General features: G+C 47.6%; 1 protein-coding gene across 1 annotated transcript in view; it reads left to right on the plus strand.

Moving 5' to 3' along the window:
* Positions 1-18,764, plus strand: part of LOC144480537 (dual oxidase 1-like) — a 142,312-nt gene that overhangs the window by 111,593 nt on the left and 11,955 nt on the right. Inside the window, exons 27-31 of the mRNA XM_078200103.1 lie at positions 1,084-1,133; positions 4,517-4,644; positions 9,248-9,401; positions 13,360-13,592; positions 17,595-17,753. Coding sequence (XP_078056229.1) covers positions 1,084-1,133; positions 4,517-4,644; positions 9,248-9,401; positions 13,360-13,592; positions 17,595-17,753 — 724 coding nt within the window. The remainder of the gene's footprint in view (positions 1-1,083; positions 1,134-4,516; positions 4,645-9,247; positions 9,402-13,359; positions 13,593-17,594; positions 17,754-18,764) is intronic.

An 18,764-nucleotide genomic window follows, 5' to 3' on the forward strand; every position in this document is an offset into this window, starting at 1 on the left:
GGATTCGAACCCGGGTCCCCAGAGCATCAGCTGAGTTTCTGGATTAATAATCTAGCAATAATACCACGAGGCCATTCCCTCCCAAATGTATGGGCGACGAGAATGGGATTCGAACCCATGAGTGCAAAGCACAATTCCGGCCTTGGGTCACTGTCTGTGTGGAGTTTACACTTTCTCCCCGTGTTTGCGTGGGTTTCCTCCAGGTGCTCCGGTTTCCACCCACAGTCCAAAAATGCACGGTTTAGGTTGATTGGCTATGCTAAATTGACCCGACGGTCATGGGGATCAGCAGGGTAAATGTGTGGGGTTACAGGAATAGGACCTGGGTGGAATGTGGTTGGTACAGACTCGATGGGCCGAATGGCCTCCTTCTGTACTGTAGGGATTCTATGATACTAGGTGTAGAGGGAACATGAGGATGGTGGGTGTCTTGAATTTGTTGCCGGAATGGATCTACCTTGCATTAAGTTGATCTTTCTCTACACCCTAGCTATGACTGTAACACTACATTCTGCACTCTCTCCTTTCCTTATCCATGAACGATATGCTTTGTCTGTATAGCTCGCAAGAAACAATACTTTTCACTGTATACTAATACATGTGGTTAACTCTCAATTGCCCTCAGGCAACTAAGCATTGGCAATAAAAGCTGGCCCAGCCAGCGACGCCCATGTCCCATGAATGAATTTTTAAAAAGTGACAACAATAAATCAAATCAAGTCAGACCAGAGTTTGGTGGTGGAGGCAAAGACCCTAATCTCATTTAAGAAGTACCTGGATCTGCACCTGAAGTGCTGTAAGCTACTGGGCAGTGGGCAGGATGCAGGAAAGGGGGATTAGAAAGGACACATTGGACTGGCATGAACAAGATGGGCCGAATAGCCTCCTTGTGTGCTGTGACTTTTCTATGGTTCCGGGGAGTGGTGGTATTGGACTAGTTGTAATGTTTCACTCTGGAATGAAAAGTATGCAATTTCTTGTAATGGCTTGTAATATTTCCCACTACAACACCTCCTTTGATGTACTTGATCTAATGTCCCCTCGCTACATTTCATAACTGACCATGTCTTCTTCTCCCTGTAGGTCTGAACTGCCTCTGAAGTTTTACTGGTGGTTCTTTCAGAATATCACAGGTACTCATCTCATTCCTCAAGACTGAATTCCATAATGGAAGATTGGCGTAGAAAATAACTGGCTTGTGATATCATGTAATGTCTTCCGTTGAGCCAACTAATTTTTCAACCAACTGGTCATTCTTGGATAAAGAGTGTTGAGGCCTCTTTCTCTGTGTGGAGGAAGGGGAGCATTATAATCAAGTGTGTTCTGACCAGAAACTCACTAAACCTGGCAAGCAATTCATGATTCAACCCCCTGGGTCATTTTCTTTTGCTCCCTTCCCAAGAATGCTCATGTCAACTTTAATTACCCCAGATGGGCAGCACGGTGGCACAGAGGTTAGCACTTCTGCCTCACAGCACCAGGGACCCGGGTTCGATTCCCACCGTGGGTGACTGAGTGGAATCTGCACGTTCTCCCCCGTGTCTGCGTGGGTTTCCTCCGGATGCTCTGGTTTCCTCCCGCAGCCCGAAAGATGTGTAGATTAGGGGGATTAGCTATGCTAAATTGGCTCTTCGTTGTCCAAAGATGTGTAGGTTAGGGGGATTAGCCATGCTAAATTGATCTAACTGTCCAAAGATGTGTAGGTTAGGGGGAATAGCTATGTTAAGTTGGCCTTTCATTGTCCAAAGATGTGTAGATTAAGGAGATTTGTGGGGTAAATACATTGGGTTTCAGGGCTAGGGCCTGGGTGGGATGCTCTGTCAGAGAGTTGGTGCAGACTCGATGGGCTGAATGGCCACCTTTTGCACTGTAGTATTCTGTTCTGTGTGATCATCTAACTCCGGGTTTGGATTGGTTTGTTTATCCTCACAAGTCACACTTGATCCAAGTGTCTCCCTAAGCCAGTGCTGATGAATGGAATGTATGTAACAATGTCATCATCAGATACCTCAAATCAAAATTCAGTGCAGAATTTGACAAAAAATGATTCTAAGTAATGAACGAGCGAGAAAACGGAAGAGTTTCAGACTTGTTTTTTGAACGAGTTTAAAAAAGCAATCCTAATGGCACTTAAACAAAACAAAAGCCACAATGTGATTCTCGCCAGTAGGTGGAGGGGGTGGAGCCTAATCCGGTTGGTGAAGCCGACTGTTGAGCTCCAGGGGCGTCATTACGCAGGCCCCGACCTCCCAGTGTATTGGGTAAATACAGTGTACTGGGAGAATATAAGAATACAAGAGCAGGGATGTACTTCTGAGGCTGTATAAGGCTCTGGTCAGACCCTATTTGGAGTATTGTGAGCAGTTTTGGGCCCCATATCTAAGGAAGGATGTGCTGACCTTGGAAAGGGTCCAGAGGAGTTTCACAAGAATGATCCCTGGAATTAAGAGCTGGTCGTATGAGGTTGAGGACTCTGGGACTCTGTACTCATTGGAGTTTAGAAGGATGAGGGGGGGATCTTATTGCAACTTACAGGATACTACAAGGCCTGGAAAGAGTGGACGTGGAGGGGATGTTTCCACTAGTAGGAAAAGCTAGAACCAGAGGGCACAACCTCAGGCTAAAGGGACGATCCTTTAAAACAGAGATGAGGAAGAATTTCTTCAGCCAGAGAATCTGTGGGACTCTTTGCCACAGAAGGCTGTGGAGGCCAGGTCATTGAATGTCTTTAAGACAGAGATAGATAGGGTCTTGATTGATAAAGGGATCAGGGGTGATGGGGAAAAGGCAGGAGAATGGGGATGAGAAAAAATATCAGCCATGATTGAATGGCGGAGCAGACTCGATGGGCCGAGTGGCCTAATTCTGCTCCTGTCTTATGGTCCTATCTCCTGTCCTTCTCCCCACCTCCCCCATAGACATCGGGACCCACCGCCCATTGCTCCCTGTGCCGGGCTCCCCCCCTCCCACCGCCCCCCCGAAATATTGACCTCCCCCACCCCCAACCACCCCCAGACATCGACACCCCTGCACCCAGCCCCCCCCCCCCCCCCCCTCCACCCCCAACCGATCAGCGATCACTGCCCCAGAAATCGACAGTATCAGGGACTGACTAATGGCATTTGAATTATGTCATGAGTATTGAAATTGGCTTTGCGCACTTGGCCGATTTCACCGGCAAAACGGATAATATCATGAGAAGTGGAAAACCGGGCGCCATTCTGATTGTCGCGCCTCTCGCCCGAACTTGGTGGCTCGCCACGCCAATCGGCCGTTCGGACAAGCCAATAGAATCACCCCCTCAGTGAAAGCTCAGATAAGCACGCAAGTTAGTCGTGTTGGAGATCTCTAAGGGTGTCTGAGTGGCTGTGGCAACACGCACTGTCACATACATGTTGTAATCTGGAGCTATAGCCGAGACTCCAATTTATTTTTCATTGTGTGGCACACCAGAATTCTTTCCCGCCTTTGCCACCTGCCATTGGTGAGTGCTGGAAGGATTTGTGAGTTGATACTCAAACCTGTTTGGCCACTTAATGTATGCATCTTCATTGACCATCAAGGGCTGTAGTGGGACTCGAACCCACAACTCCTGACTCAGAAGCAAAGATCACCCACTGACCTCCTGCACTCAACACAGTGAAACATGAGTACATTCATCCTTCATATATAAATTCCCACCGATTCGAAATTAGGTAAAATTATCCTAACATCATTGAATTTGTGACCTTTTTTTAATGTGTAACAATGCGGCACAGTGATTAGCACTGCTGCCTCACAGCACCAGGGTCCCGGGTTCGATTCCGGCCTCGAGTCACTGCCTGTGTGGAGTTTGCCATTCTCCCCGTGTCTGCGTGGGTTTCCTCTGGGTGCTCCGGTTTCCTCCTACAGTCCAATGATGTGCAGGTTAGGTGGATTGGCCATGCTAAATTGCCCCTTAGTGTCCAAAGATGTGCAGGTTAGGTGAATTGGCCATGCTAAATTGCCCCTTAGGGTGGAAAACTCCCATCCCACCTGCCACGGGAATCATAGCGGACGGGACATGGACCATGCAAATGTCTGTTGACCTCAGGCTGGACGTCCCGGCCTTGGGACGAGCTCTGCTGGAAAATTCCACCCTTAGTGTCCAAAGATGTGCGGGTTAGGTGGATTGGCCATGCTAAATTGCCCCTTAGTGTCCAAAGATGTGTATGATAGGGTCTTAGTGGGGTAAATATGTAGGGTTCCAAGGATAGGGCCAGGGTGGGATGCTCTTTTGGAGAATCGGTGCACACTCAATGGCCGAATGGCCTCCTTCTGCACTGCAGCATTTCTGTGATTCTCTGGAGTTGATGGGAGAAAGCTCGGGTTGGATTCAGCTCCCAGCATTTTATTATTTAGCTCAATCTGCTGCCTATCAATGCTTCCCCAAAAGACTTGCAAAGAAATGTCAGAGATCGTCAGCCATGCGTGAATGAAGAGTAGTCCGTCAGGCAGAGCTGAAATAAGTGGTAGTCGAATGTCTTTTGTTTTTCAGGGATGACCGGAGTACTTCTTCTTCTTGTTTTCTCCATTCTTCATATCTTTGCCTTGCACCATTTCCGACACATTAGCTTCAGAGCCTTCTGGTTATCCCATCATCTCTACATCGCAATATACATCCTGGTAAGTTTTAAGCTTTTTGTAAGTTTATTTATTAGTGTCACAGGTACATTAACACTGCATTGAAGTTACTGTGAAAGTCCCCGAGTCGCCACACTCCAGCGCATGTTTGGGTACACCGAGGGAGAATTTACCATGGCCAATGCACCTAACCAGCACGTCTTTCGGACTGTGGGAGGAAACCGGAGCGCCCGGAGGAAACCCACGCAGACATGGGGAGAACGTGCAGACTCCCCACAGACACTGACTCAAGCCGGGAATCAAACCTGGGTTCCAGGAGCTGTGAGATATCTTTGCCTTGTGGCACGGCAGCACAGTGGTTAGCGCTGCTGCCTCACAGCGCCAGGGACACGGCTTCAATTCCCGGTTCGGGTCACTGTCTGTGTGGAGTTTGCATGTTCTCCCCATATCTGCCGGAGTTTGCTCCGGGTGCTGCAGTTTCCTCCCACACTCCAAAGATGTGCAGGTTAGGTGGATTGACCAAGCTAAATTGCCGCTTAGTGTCCAAAGATGTGCAGGTAGGTGGATTGGCCATGCTAAATTGCCCCTTTGTGTCCAAAGATGTGCAGGTTAGGTGGATTGGCCATGCTAAATTGCCCCTTAGTGTCCAAAGATGTGCAGGTTAGGTGGATTGGTCATGTTCAATTGCCCCTTAGTGTCAGGGGGATTAGAAAGGTAAATACATGGGGTTATGGGAATAGGGTCTGGATATGATTGTTGTTGGTGCAGGCTCAATGGGCTGAATGGCCTCCTTCTGCACTGTAGGGATTCTATAATTCTATGATTTCATAAATGGAACTATCACCCTGAAGTGCTCTTGCATCAACTCGAAAGGTGGTCGGGCAAACACAGCTTCTGCTTCCATTATTTTAGCAACCAGCAAACTGCTTCTTCTGTTATTAGTCATGTGGGTAAATTTTCAACTGACTCGACAGGAATTAATGTGCCTGAACACTTTACAACATGGCAACTGACCGTCGCGCGAGGAAAATTATTGCGTATTCATTTTGATTGCCTCAGCTTAATGGGTTTCTTTGAGTGGATTGGTGTTAATTAGCGGGAACCAAATGGCTGATGTTTTAGTTCATTGCGACTGGTATTGATTTCCATGCCACGGTTTGTGAGCTGGAAACAAACAAAAAAGGGTGACTCAATCAAACAAGAACCTTCCCGAGCTGTGGGCAGCAGTCCAAATGTTTTCTGAAACTGCAGTCAGAAGTTCAAGGTGTACTAGCTTACATATAGCTGCCATGACAGCTTGAGGCCCTTGACATATAATTACACACCCTTGTTCTGCAACGTCTTAGAAATCAGCCGTTAATTGCAGAATAGGCTGAACAATACAGAAGCAAATCTCGGTAATCGGGACCATGACAACAATTACTGATCGTTGTAAAAAGAAATCATCTGGTTCACTAATGTTGGCCATGCTTGCCTGGTCTGGCCTAGTGACTCCAGGCCCACTGTGTTGGAATCATAGGCCGGAATTTTACCAGGAATCGTAGCGGGTGGGGCACAGAACCTGTTGCCCTCGGGTGGGATGTTCTGGTCTTGGGGTGGGCGTGGCCGGAAAGTCCCGCCCATAGAGTTAGAGTCATTTACAACAATGCAATTGGCCATTCAGCCCATCGTGTCTGCGCCAGCCATCAAGCACCTATCCATTCTAATCCCATTTTCCAGCACTTGGTCCATAGCCTTGTACGCTACGGCGTTTCAAGTGCTCATCTACATGCTTCTTAAATGTTGTGAGGGTTCCCGCCTCTACCACCCTTTCAGGCAGCGAGTTCCAGATTCCCACCACCCTCTGGGTGAAAAGGCTTTTCCTCAAATCCCCCCTAAATCTCCTGCCCCTTACCTTACATCTACACCCCCTCGTTACTGACCCAGCTGCGAAGGGGAAACATTTCTTCTTCCTATCTACTCTATTTATGTCCCCCATAATTTTGTACACCTCAGCCATCTCTGCTCAAGGGAAAACAGCCCCAGTTGAACCAGCCTCTCTTCATAGCTGAAACAAAATGTCCCCTGGCACTTTGAGGCAGCAGTGCTAACCATTGTGCCACTGTGCCGCCCGTAACATAATTATATCAACAAAAGGAGACAAGATGTGTTGGAATGGGGGAGGTGGGGAGAGAGAGAGAGACATTGGAGGTTAAAGAAAGTTCCAACGTACAAACAAGGAATAGAAGTAGGCCATTCAACCCCTCAAGCCTGCTCCACCATTTAATAAGATCATAGCTGATTCCACTGCAAAGATGGAGGCTGAGGGGAGACCTGATAGAGGCCTACAAAATGATGAGAGGCATAGACAAGGTGGATAGTCAGAGGTTTTTCCCCAGGGTGGAAGTGTCAATTACAAGGGAGCACAGCTTTAAGGTGAGAGGGGGAAGTTTAAGGGAGATGTGCGGGGGAAGTTTTTCACACAGAAAATGATGGGTGCCTGGAACGCGCTGCCAGAGGAGGTGGTGGAAGCAGGCACATGAGCAACATTTAAGAGGCATCTGGATGGGTACATGAATAGGGAGGGAATAGAGGGATACGGACAAAGTAAGGGCAGAAGGAGTTTTTTTAGTTTGGTTCGGGCATCATGATCGGTGCAGGCTTGGAGGGCCGAAGGGCCTGTTCCTGTGCTGCACTTTTCTTTGTTCTTTCTTTGTTCTGATCTGATAGTAACCTTGAATTTGCATTCCACCTATCCTTGATAACCTATCACCCCTCACTTAGCAAGAATCTATCCACCTCTGCCTTAAAAACATTCAAAGATTCTGTTCCACCACCTTTCAGAAAGAGGGTTCCAAAGACTCATGACCCTCTGGGAGAAAGTATTTCACCTCATCTTCATTTTATGTGGGAGACCCCTTACTTTTAAACAATGATCCCAAGTTATGGATTGTCCCACAAGAGGAAACATCCTCTCCACATCCACCTCTCAGCCAACTCTCCTCTGACTTTTCTAAACTCCAGTGGATACAAGCCTAATCTGCCCAACCTTTCCTCCATGTGGAGATGTTGGTGTCAGATTGGGGTGGGCACAGTAAGAAGTCTCACAACACCAGGTTAAAGTCCAACAGGTTTATTTGGTATCACGAGCTTTCAGAGCGCTGCTCCTTCATCAGGCGAGTGGGAATTGGGTTCGCAAACAGGGCATATATAGACACAATCACAATTACAAAATAATGGATGGAATGCAACTCTTAACAGGTAATCAAGTCTTTACAGTTACAGACAATGTGAGTGGAGAGAGGTTTAATCACAGGTTAAAGAGGTGTGAATTGTTTCAACCTTTCTCTGCAGACACCCAATCCAGTCTGATAAACCTGCTCTCAACTGCTTCCAACACTTTACATTTTTAAAAATGTGGCATGTGGGTATCGCTGGCCGGGCCAGCATTTATTGCCCTATTTGCCCTTGGACTGAGTGACTTGCTAGGCTGTTTCAGAGGGCATTTCAGAGTCAACCACATTACTGTAGCTCTGGAGTCACATGTAGGCCAGGCCACGTAAGGACGGCAGACTTCCTTCCTTAAAGGGCATTAGTGAACCAGATGGTTTTTTTCTGACAATGGTTTCATGGTCATCAGTAGATTTTCAATTTGAGATAATTTTTATTGAATTCAAATTTCACTGTCTGTCATGGATGGGATTCGAACCCGGGTCCCCAGAACATTAGCTGAGTTTCTGGATTAATAGTCTCGCAATAATACCATGAGGCCATAGCCTTCCTGACAGAGGCAGGAGAGCTGTGTACAGAATCATTCGAACGCCAGCCTTTCCAATCTCTTTTTTAAAAATCCAAAGTCTCTCTTCCCCTCCATCCTTGAATAAGGTGACCAATACTGTACTGTGGATGGCATGGTGGCACAGTGGTTAGCACTGCTGCCTCACAGCACCAGGAACCCGGGTTCAATTCCAGCATCAGGTCACTGTCTGCGTGGAGTTTGCACATTCCCCCCGTGTCTGCGTGGGTTTCCTCCGGGTGCTCCGGTTTCATCCTGCGCTCCAAAGATGCGCAGGTTAGGTGGATTGGCCGTGCTAAAATTGTCCCTTATTGCCAGGGGGACTAGCTTGGGTAAATAGGTGGGGTTATGGGGATAGGGCCTGGGTGGGATTGTGGTCGGTGCAGACTCGATGGGCCGAATGGTCTCCTTCTGCACTGCAGGGATTCTACGATTCTATGAAGTTATCAGGAGGGATCATTACAGTTGCCATTCCATGGTTACCTGATGGCACTCACCTGATGAAGGAGCAGCGCTCCGAAAGCTCGTGCTACCAAATAAACCTGTTGGACTTTAACCTGGTGTTGTGAGACTACTTACTGTGCCCACCCCAGTCCAACGCCAGCAACTCCACATCACGGTTACCTATGACAGTGCTAACCACTGTGCCAGGGGGATTAGCAGGGTAAATACATTGGGTTGCAGAGATGGGGCCTGGGTGGGATTGTTGTTGGCACAGGCCCAATGGGCTGAATGGCCTCTTTCTGCACTGTAGGGATTGTATGGTTCTATGAACACTCCAAATATGGTCTCGCTGTATGAAATGCAAATATGTGAATGAAGTATAAGAAAGCCAATTAACTTCAACAAGTTTGTGTCTTGTTGAAACAGATCATTTTACACGGCAGCGCTGCCCTCCTCCAGCCACAGAGATTCCACGTCTATTTTATAATCCCCACCCTGATCTTCGTCGGAGATAAATTCGTCAGCTACAGCAGGAAGAAAATTGAGATTTCAGTCATCAAAGCTGAGCTTCTGCCATCAGGTAGGATGGAGCTAACCCTCACGTGACGTTTCGAAGCAGTCTCATTCGTCCCACTTTTACTGGAATTGTTCACTCGATGCAACTCTGGGTGGTACAGTGGTACAGCATTGCTGCCTCACAGCGCCAGGGACTCAGGTTCGATTCCGGCTTTGGGTGACTGTATATGTGGGGTTTGCACCTTCTCCTCATGTCTGCGTTGGTTTCCTCCGGGTGCTCCGGTTTCCTCCCACACTCCAAAGATGGCTTCATAGAATCCCTACAGTGCAGAAGGAGGCCATTTGGCCCATCGAGCCTGCACCGAACGCAATCCCACCCCAGGCCATATCCCCAATTATTTACCTTGCAGTCCCCCAATACTAAGCGGCAATTTAACATGGGCAATCGACCTAACCCGCACATCTTTGGACGGTGGGAGGAAATCGGAGCTCCCGGAGGAAGCCCACGCAGACACGGGGAGAATGTGCAAACTCCACCACACAGACAGTCACCTGAGGCTGGAATTGAACCCAGTCCCTGGCACTATGAGCGGCAGTGCTAACCACTGTGCCACCATACCACCCTGCCATTGGCCATACTAAATTGACCTTTGGTATCCCAAGATGTGTAGGTTGGGTGGATTGGCCATGGTAAATTTCCCCTTAGTGTCAAAATAATGTGTAGGTTGGGTGGATTGGCTATGCTAAGTTGCCCCTTAGTGTCCAAAATATGCGCAGGTTCGGTGGATTGACCATGGTAAATTGCCCCTCAGTGTCCAAAAATGTGTAGGTTAGGTGGATTGGCCATGATAAATTTCCCCTTAGTATCCAAAGATGTGCAGATTAGGGAAATTGGCCACGCTAAGTTGCCCTTAGTGTCCAAAATATGCACAGGATAGGTGGATTGGCCATTCTAAATTGCCCCTTAATGTCCAAAGATGTACGTGTTAGGTGGATTGGCCATGGTAAATTGTCCTTTCGCGTCCCAAGATGTATACGTTAGTTGGATTGGCCATGCTAAATCGCCCCTTAGAGTCCCAGATGTGTAGATTAGGGGGAATTGTGGAGATAAATATTTAGCATTACGGGGATAGAGCCTTGGTAAGATGCTTTGTCGAAGAGTCGATGCAGACTCGATGGGCCAAATGGCCTCCTTCTTCCTTGCAGGGATTCTATATTCTATGATGCATCATTGTTTGTCATTAAGTGTCAGCCTGGCTCAACTCGGGTCGGACAATTGTGTGTGTTGAAACCCCGGGACAAATATTCCCCCCCACCCCGTGATCTGCATGTAAGAGTGGCTGTGCCACAGTCATGAAGGCAGCATGCCACCCGTATCCCGAGTTGCTCCCTATAATATACCGTATGTGCACTGCCACAAAACAAAAAATAAAGGCATTGTGTCTTGATATAATCAGGCCACGCACTCACAGCATAGAGGCTGAAATAGAGAGACTGAATTTTCCCAGATACGGGATGGCAAGTTAGGAAGCAAGGAAGTGCATCAAGAAAAATAGCAAGGAGCCGTGATTAGGAGAGTGAGAGATCCTGTGTATGCTTAGCCATGTCTGCTTCAGCCTACGCAAAGACTTTATTTTAAGCTATTTCTGCCTGTGCAACTAACTCTGCTAACTTGACTACATGTAGAATTAGAAGGCTAATAGTTAGCTAAAAATTTACTGCATTCCTGAAGGGTACACAACGCAGGCAAACAACAGCATAACCGCAGCTGCAAGCTAAGACGGAGACAGACTGTAAAAAAACATTTCCAATAACGAGATAAGGGTTAAAATATAGTTTGGACTTCAGTGTGTTTTTCAGTGTCCGTTCAAGCTCACTGCAGGGGTTGACAGTAAAAGCCAGTCCCAAGTTTTCTTTTTTTTTCTTTTTGCTTTTATCATGCTAATTTTAAGTTCCGTTCAATGAAAGAGAGCCATTTTAAAAATCGTATCAATGCTGTCCTCTTGTCTATTCAAATGAATGAATGGACCCAACAGAGAGTGATTAGGTACCCCAACCCTTTTTGCACAGATAACGGGTGCAATTTTCCCACCTCGCAATGCTGGTCGAGTAGCGTATCTGGATGGGAAATGCCAGTGGGAGGCCAATATTTATGTCGTGATCAGACTCGGCCTGGGGAACGGCGCGAGGCTGATTACAATATTCATTCCCCTATTTAAATCGATTTAGCAGGCTCGGAGCGGTATTGTCTGGGCTTACTTACGTTTCCGACCTCGCCAGTGGAGGTCCACACCCACGAGGATCAGAGATGGCCCCCGGGAATCGGGACCTGATGTGATAGCCTCGCTGCTGGGACTGGAGGCCATTGAGGCCCCTGGGAGCTCGAGGGCAGGGGGAGGCAGCGCCAGCCTGGCACTTCCCATCTGGCACCTTGCCACTGCCAGCCTGGCACCCTGGCAGTGCTTACTGGGCACCAGGGAATGCCAAGGCAATTGGGCACTTAGAACTTTGAGGGGAAAATCGCACCCAACATGTCCAAAGAACTCCACTTGATTTCTTTCTTAAGAGCTCTCAGTCTGGATTTTATGGCCTCGCTCATCCCAAAACTGTAAAATCTCACCTGAGGTCAACGGACCTTTACATGGTCCGCTCTTCGCCCACTCCGATTCTTGTGGCGGGCGGGCCGGTAAAATTCCAGCCCTCTTGTTTTTCCGAACTCAGTCAGTGGTTCCTCATTCGTGTTTTTTCTCTACCCAGCTTGCCCTTGGGATCCTTATTAAACCCCACATTTCAAAGATGTTGAGTTTCTTTCCTTACCTTCCCCAGTGCCACAAGCTTCACATCCACAACTCACTGCTGACCGGACATAACATTTTAGTACAATTTTTATCAGTTAAAGGAGTTATTTGTACGGTGGAGCATTCTTAACGTTAGGCATCGCCAACATCAGGAAGCATTCCTAGCACCAATTGACGTTATTAAGACCTGATAAACTTTGACGCTCTCCAGCGTTTCGTCAGAAGCGGGGAGTGGCTTCCCACCTTGTGGGGAGGCTGCCAACTTAATAGAGGTGGCATCGCCGTGGCAGTCTGGAGGGTCATTGGATATGGAGGCTCTGACCTCCAAAGATGGAGCTGCCCGCAGGAAAGGCTGATCCATGGACCCCAATGTCGCTGCTGGAAAGGCCTGCAACTGGATTGACACCTCCAGAATGCTTTCTCACCTGTTATTTTTGCCATCAACGATATGCAGAAGGTGTTGTCCTGTTGCTGGAGATGGATCTCTTTGAGGAGCGTTGTCTGATAGAATCATACAACGCAGAAGGACGCCATTCGGTACACCGAGCCTGCGCCGATCACAATCCCAGCCAGGCCCTATCCCCATAACCCCATGCATTCACCCTGGCAAGTCCCCCTGACATTCAGAGGCAATTTAGCATGGTCAATCCACCTAACCCGCACATCTTTGGACTGTGGGAAGAAACCGGAGGAAACCCACGCAGACACGGGGGAGAACGTGCGGGCTCCACACAGACAGTGACACAAGCCGGGAATCGAACCCAGGGCCCTGGCGCTGTGAGACAGCAGTGCTAAGCACTGGACCACCATGCCGCCCCATGTCTTGTCAGCTTGGACCTTGTTTGTCCTTCATGTGGGGACCATGATTGGACCTAATTGTAATTGGCTTGTAATGAATCCTCGGAGACGAAAGTCCCATCACCAAAAGTTGTTAATTTACAAGATCCAGCAACACTATACAGAGTGCTCTCAGTGTGCAGTCTACAACAGCAGTCAAAGGAATAGACACTCCTGTTTAACTACAGAGCCTGGAGCTCCCTGATTGAACCATCAATTAGGCACTTTAAATGGGGAGTTCATATTAAAGCAAGCCAACCCCAATTGCCTGGTTAAAGTCATTACAGATATCAATCCAAAAAAATAAGTCTGTTGCTCTCGTTACAATAAAAGTGTGGCTTTTTCATATGAAGGAGACACCATAAAGCATTGCTTTTTATTTCATAGGCGTTACTCACCTTGAATTTAAACGTCCCAAAGACTTTGACTATAAATCTGGTCAGTGGGTACGCATTGCGAACCTTATATTGGGGACAAATGAGTACCATCCATTCACCTTGACTTCAGCTCCACATGAAGACACTCTCAGCCTTCACATCCGGGCAGTGGGACCATGGACAATCCGACTACGGGAAGTATACTCTCTGGAAAATATATCGGCCCTTGGTAGCTACCCAAAGGTAAGGAATGCATAAAGATTTCTACCTGCAATCAATTTAATTTTACTAGTTCGTCGTTGTTGAACTGCCAAAGCGAGTGGCATAGGCAACCAAAGTCTTCCAAACTTTCTGATCACAGCAGCATTGTGGGCGACACGGTGGCACAGTGGTTAGCACTGCTGCCTCACAGCGCCAGGGACCCTGGTTCGATTCCCGGCTTGGTCTGCGCAGAGTCTGCACGTTCTCGCCGTGTCTGCGTGGGTTTCCTCCGGGTGCTCCAGTTTCCTCCCACAGTCCGGAAGACGTGCTGCTTAGGTGCTACGTTCTCCCTCAGTGTACCCCAACAGGCGCCGGAGTGTGGCGATTGGGGGATTTTCACAGTAACTTCATTGCAGTGTTAATGTAAGCTTACTTGTGACACTAATAAATAAACTTTAATTTAATAAATAAACATAAAAACAATGGACAATCTCATTGTTGAAGTGTTGGTTAAGCCAGTCTTTAGTATTGTCTAGCTGTTTCCTTCACTGTCGGCCTCTTGCTAGGATGATCCCGGGTGTGGAGGGATTGTCTTATGAGCAAAGGTTAAGCAGGTTGGAGAAATACAGCCGTTGGCTCTATTCTCTCTCCAGAGATGCTGTCAGACTTGCTGATATTTTTCAGTATTTTCTGTCTTTGTTGGGACTCTACTCATTGGAATTTAGAAGAATGGGAGGTGATCTCATTGAAGCATTTGGGACTTGACAGGGTAAATGCTGAGAGGATGTTTCCCCTTCATGCCGCCTTCAGGGCAGCACAGTGACACAGTGGTTAGCACCGCTGCTTCACAGCACCAGGGGCCCGGGTTCGATTCCTGGCTTGGGTCACTGTCTGTGCAGAGTCTGCATGTTCTCCCCGTGTCTGCATGGGTTTACTCCGGTTTCCTCCCACAGTCTGAAAGACATGCTGGTTCGGTGCATTGGTCATGCTAAATTCTCCCTCAGTGTACCCGAACAGGTGTCGGAGTGTGGCGACTATGGGATTTTCACAGTAACTTCATGGCACTGTTAATGTAAGCTTAACTTGTGACATGAATAAATAAACTTTAAACTTGGCGCATTAATCGCCCATAAACAGCAAGCGATAAAAGCTCATTTGCAGACAATTCAGATATGTGATAGGTCAGCTGCGATGGACCATTGTCACATCTGAGATCTTGCCAATGAGTCACTCAACTGCCAAGGCTAAATAAAATAAGCTTTGTTTTTCTTTTTTATTCAATGAACCACGATTCAATATTTCCATCAGTTGTGCATTTTCGAATATTATTTTTCACCGATTGACCGCAATTGTAGGTTGGAAAATGTGCCATCTTGTCAGGCTTGCTCCTAGCTGTTGGTCGTCGATAGGTAGCGTTATGCCTCTGAATTGTAAGGTTCTGAGTTCCAACCCCACTCCAGGATTTGAGTACAAACAAAATCAAGGCTGATCTTCCAGTGCTGTGCTGAGAGAGTGCTGCACTCTCTGAGGAGCTGCTTCCTTTTGGCAGAGATGTTAAACTGCAGTCCTATCTGCCCGCAGGTGGAAATAAAAGACCCTGTGTGGCACTATTTTGATGAGGAACAGGGGTGATCCCCTACCCGATATTTATCCCTTAAAGCAGCATCACAAAAAAATAGGTCATCTGGACCTTGTCACTGTAATGACCTCAACGAGGTCCATGAGGTGGGCCTCTTGGAGTATGAGCTCCCTGATTGTGGTAATGATTGCCTGCCCAATCAGGGAGCCTCACCTGTGTATATATTGAGGAGCGTCAGGGCCACTGACACTCTGAAATTCTGACTTTGTGCCTGAAACACTCTTAGGGTTGGAATTGAGTTTGTAAATAAAGGGAACCTGGTGAAGGGACACCGGCCTCTGAGGAGTTGTTTCAATCACATTGCTGTTTGCGGGAGTTTGCTGTTTGCAAATTGGCTGCTGCGTTCTTTACATGTACCGCACGTCAAACAAGTGCTTCATTGGCTGTAAAGCGCTTTGGGATGTCCAGTGGTTGTGAAAGGTGCTATATACAAGCTATATACAAGCAAAACAGCACTGATTAGAAGCCGAACTAGACCAGCCATAGTGATAGTACGGGTCCATCAAGATTACCCTTTGATGAGTGACTCTTAAATTTGGATCAGAAAATGTACTCATTTTTACTTGGGCTTAAGTAAAGTAAAGTTTATTTATTAGTCACAAGTAGGCTTACATTAACACTGCAATGAAGTTACTGTGAAATTCCCCTTGTTGCCACACTCTGGCACCTGTTCGGGTCAATGCATCTAACCAGCACATCTTTCAGACTGTGGGAGGAAACCAGAGCACCTGGAGGAAACCCACACAGACACGGGGGAGAATGTGCAAACTCCACACAGACAGTGACCCAAGCCGGGAATCGAACCCGGCTCCCTGGCGCTGTGAGGCAGCCGTGCTAACCACTGTGCCACCCCCAAGTGTCAGTCGGCTTAGAGAATTTCAGGCTTGCTGGTCTTTCCATGGTTAGGGGGAGGGGTGGAGAAAGAGTTCCCCTCGTCACTATATGATAACACAGCAGATCAGTATTTCTATGGTACAGAGTGGGTAGGGTGGGCTTGTACGGAGAGAGATGCATTGTGATACATCAGGATATCTTGTTGCAGATCGTATGAGGAGAGTGGTGACTGTGGCACCTAGAACTCCCTCCCTAACATCACTGTTAACATGCCCCACACTCCGTGGTTCAAGACAGCTCACCACCACCCTCTCAAGGGCAATTGGAAATGGGCAATAAATGCTGATCCATAACCAACGATACCCAAAGCTTATAAATGAGTGAAAAAAAATAGAAAATAATCCTCAATTCCTAGAATCATAGAATCCCTACAGTGCAGAAGCAGGCCCATCGAGCCTGCAGTGGCAACATTCCCACCCAGATCCTATCCTATTGGGGCGGCACGGTAGCACAGTGGTTAGCACTGCTGCTTCACAGCTCCAGGGACCTGGGTTTGATTCCCGGCTCGGGTCACTGTCTGTGTGGAGTTTGCACATTCTCCCCGTGTCTGCGTGGGTTTCCTCCGGGTGCTCCGGTTTCCTCCCACAGTCCAAAGATGTGCGGGTTAGGTTGATTGGCCATGCTAAATTGCCCCTTAATGTCCCGGGATGCGTAGATTAGAGGGATTAGCGGGTAAATATGAGGGTTAGAGTGATTAGCAGGTAAATGTGTAGGGATATGGGGATAGGGCCTGGGTGGGATTGTTGTCGGTGCAGACTTGATGGGCCGAATGGCCTCTTTCTGCACTGTAGGGGTTCTATGGTTCTATCCCCGTAACCTCACGTTTTTATCCCTGCTAATCCCCCCAACTCTAAGGGGCAATTTAGCATGGCCAATCAACCTAACCCGCACATCTCTGGACTGTGGGAAGAAACTGAGGCGCCCAGAGGAAACCCACACAGTTAAAGTTAAAGTTCATTTATTAGTCACAAGTAAGGCTGACATTAACACTGCATGAAGTTACTGTGAAATTCCCGCCACACTCTGGCGCCTGTTCAGATCAATGCACTTAACACAGACATGGGGAGAATGTGCAAACGCCATAAATCACCCAAGGCCGGAATCGAACCCGGGTCCCTAACGCTAACCACTGTGCTGCCCTCTTGGAAATTTACTGTGCTGCCCTCTTGGAAATTTACTGTGCTGCCCTCTTGGAAATTTACTGTGCTGCCCTCTTGGAAATTTACTGCAGTCAGATTATTTTCCACCACAACACCAACGTGTATTTATAGAGTGACTTTAATGGAGTAAAACTCTTCACAGGAGTGTTACTGAACAAATTTTGATACGGAGCCACATACGGAGATGTTAGGACAGCTGACCAAACACTTGGTCAAAGTAGTAGGTTCGAAGAGTCATCCTACATTACGAAAGTCATAGATAGCGCAATTCCCAAGAGCATTTAAACCACAGGTTTAACCATAACGCAGTGTCTCTGACCAATAACCAAACCAGAGAATTGTTTTCCTTAGATTTACCTTGACGGACCATTCGGTGAGGGCCACCAAGAATGGAACAAGTTCGAGGTGTCCGTCCTGGTAGGAGGAGGGATTGGTGTGACACCTTTTGCGTCGATCCTCAAAGATCTTGTCCACAAGTCAACTATAAACAGCAAGATACAGTGTAAAAAGGTAAGCCTGCTATAACAATGTCCTGATCCATTTCCAAATGGACGGCTTTTGCCCCACATTCTGTCCCTTCTCCCTGAAGGCACTGACTCATATCGGGGCACTTAACAATATTGGCATTGGTGGTCCCCGGCACCTAACTCAAGTGGCAATCATGTATTCGCCTCCACGCCAGGTGGAATTTTCCCATAAAATGGCAAAGTTTCACTCTGACGAATGGTTTGGATGGAAGATTTTTCTTTTGCCTTGCTATAGTCCAAACACATCGAAGCCAGTTATGGGGGCATGGTAGCATAGTGGTTATCTAATTGGATTATCATTCCAGAGGCGTTGATTAATGATCAAGTTCAAATCCCACCATGGCAGTTGAGGTGTATTAAATAAATCTATTTTCAGAAATGGTGATCACTGGGCTAGCAATCTCGATACCAAGGGTAATGCCCTGGGAACCCGGGTTCGAATCCCGCCACGGCAGATGGTGAAATTTGAATTCAATAAAAATCTGGAATTAAAAATCTACTGATGACCATGAAACCATTGTCGGTTGTCATAAAAATCCATCTGGTTCACTAATGTCCTTCAGGGAAGGAAATCTGTGGTCCCTACCTGGTCTGGCCTACATGTGACTCCAGAGCCACAGCAATGCGATTGACCCTTAAATGCCCTCAAGGATGGGCAATAATTGCCGGCCCAGCCAGCGATGCCCACATCCCATGAACGAACGAACAAAAAAAAACTATTGTGGTGACCACCTGGCTTAGTAATGCCGTCTTAGGGAAGGAAATCTGCCATCCTTGCCTGGTCTACATGTGCTTCCAGGCCCACAACAATATGGTTGACTCTTAACCACTCTCTGAGGTAGCTGAGCAAGCCACTCAGTTGTACTCCAGAATGTGACTCATTTACAACCTCCTCCAGGGCAATTAAGGGTGGGCAAATAGAATCCTTACAGCGCAGAAGGAGGCCATTCGGCCCATTGAGGCTGCACCGACCACAATCCCACCCAGGCCCTAT

Source organism: Mustelus asterias, chromosome 29 (genome assembly GCF_964213995.1).
Source record: "Mustelus asterias chromosome 29, sMusAst1.hap1.1, whole genome shotgun sequence".
In the NCBI taxonomy this organism is placed as follows: Eukaryota; Metazoa; Chordata; class Chondrichthyes; order Carcharhiniformes; family Triakidae; genus Mustelus; species Mustelus asterias.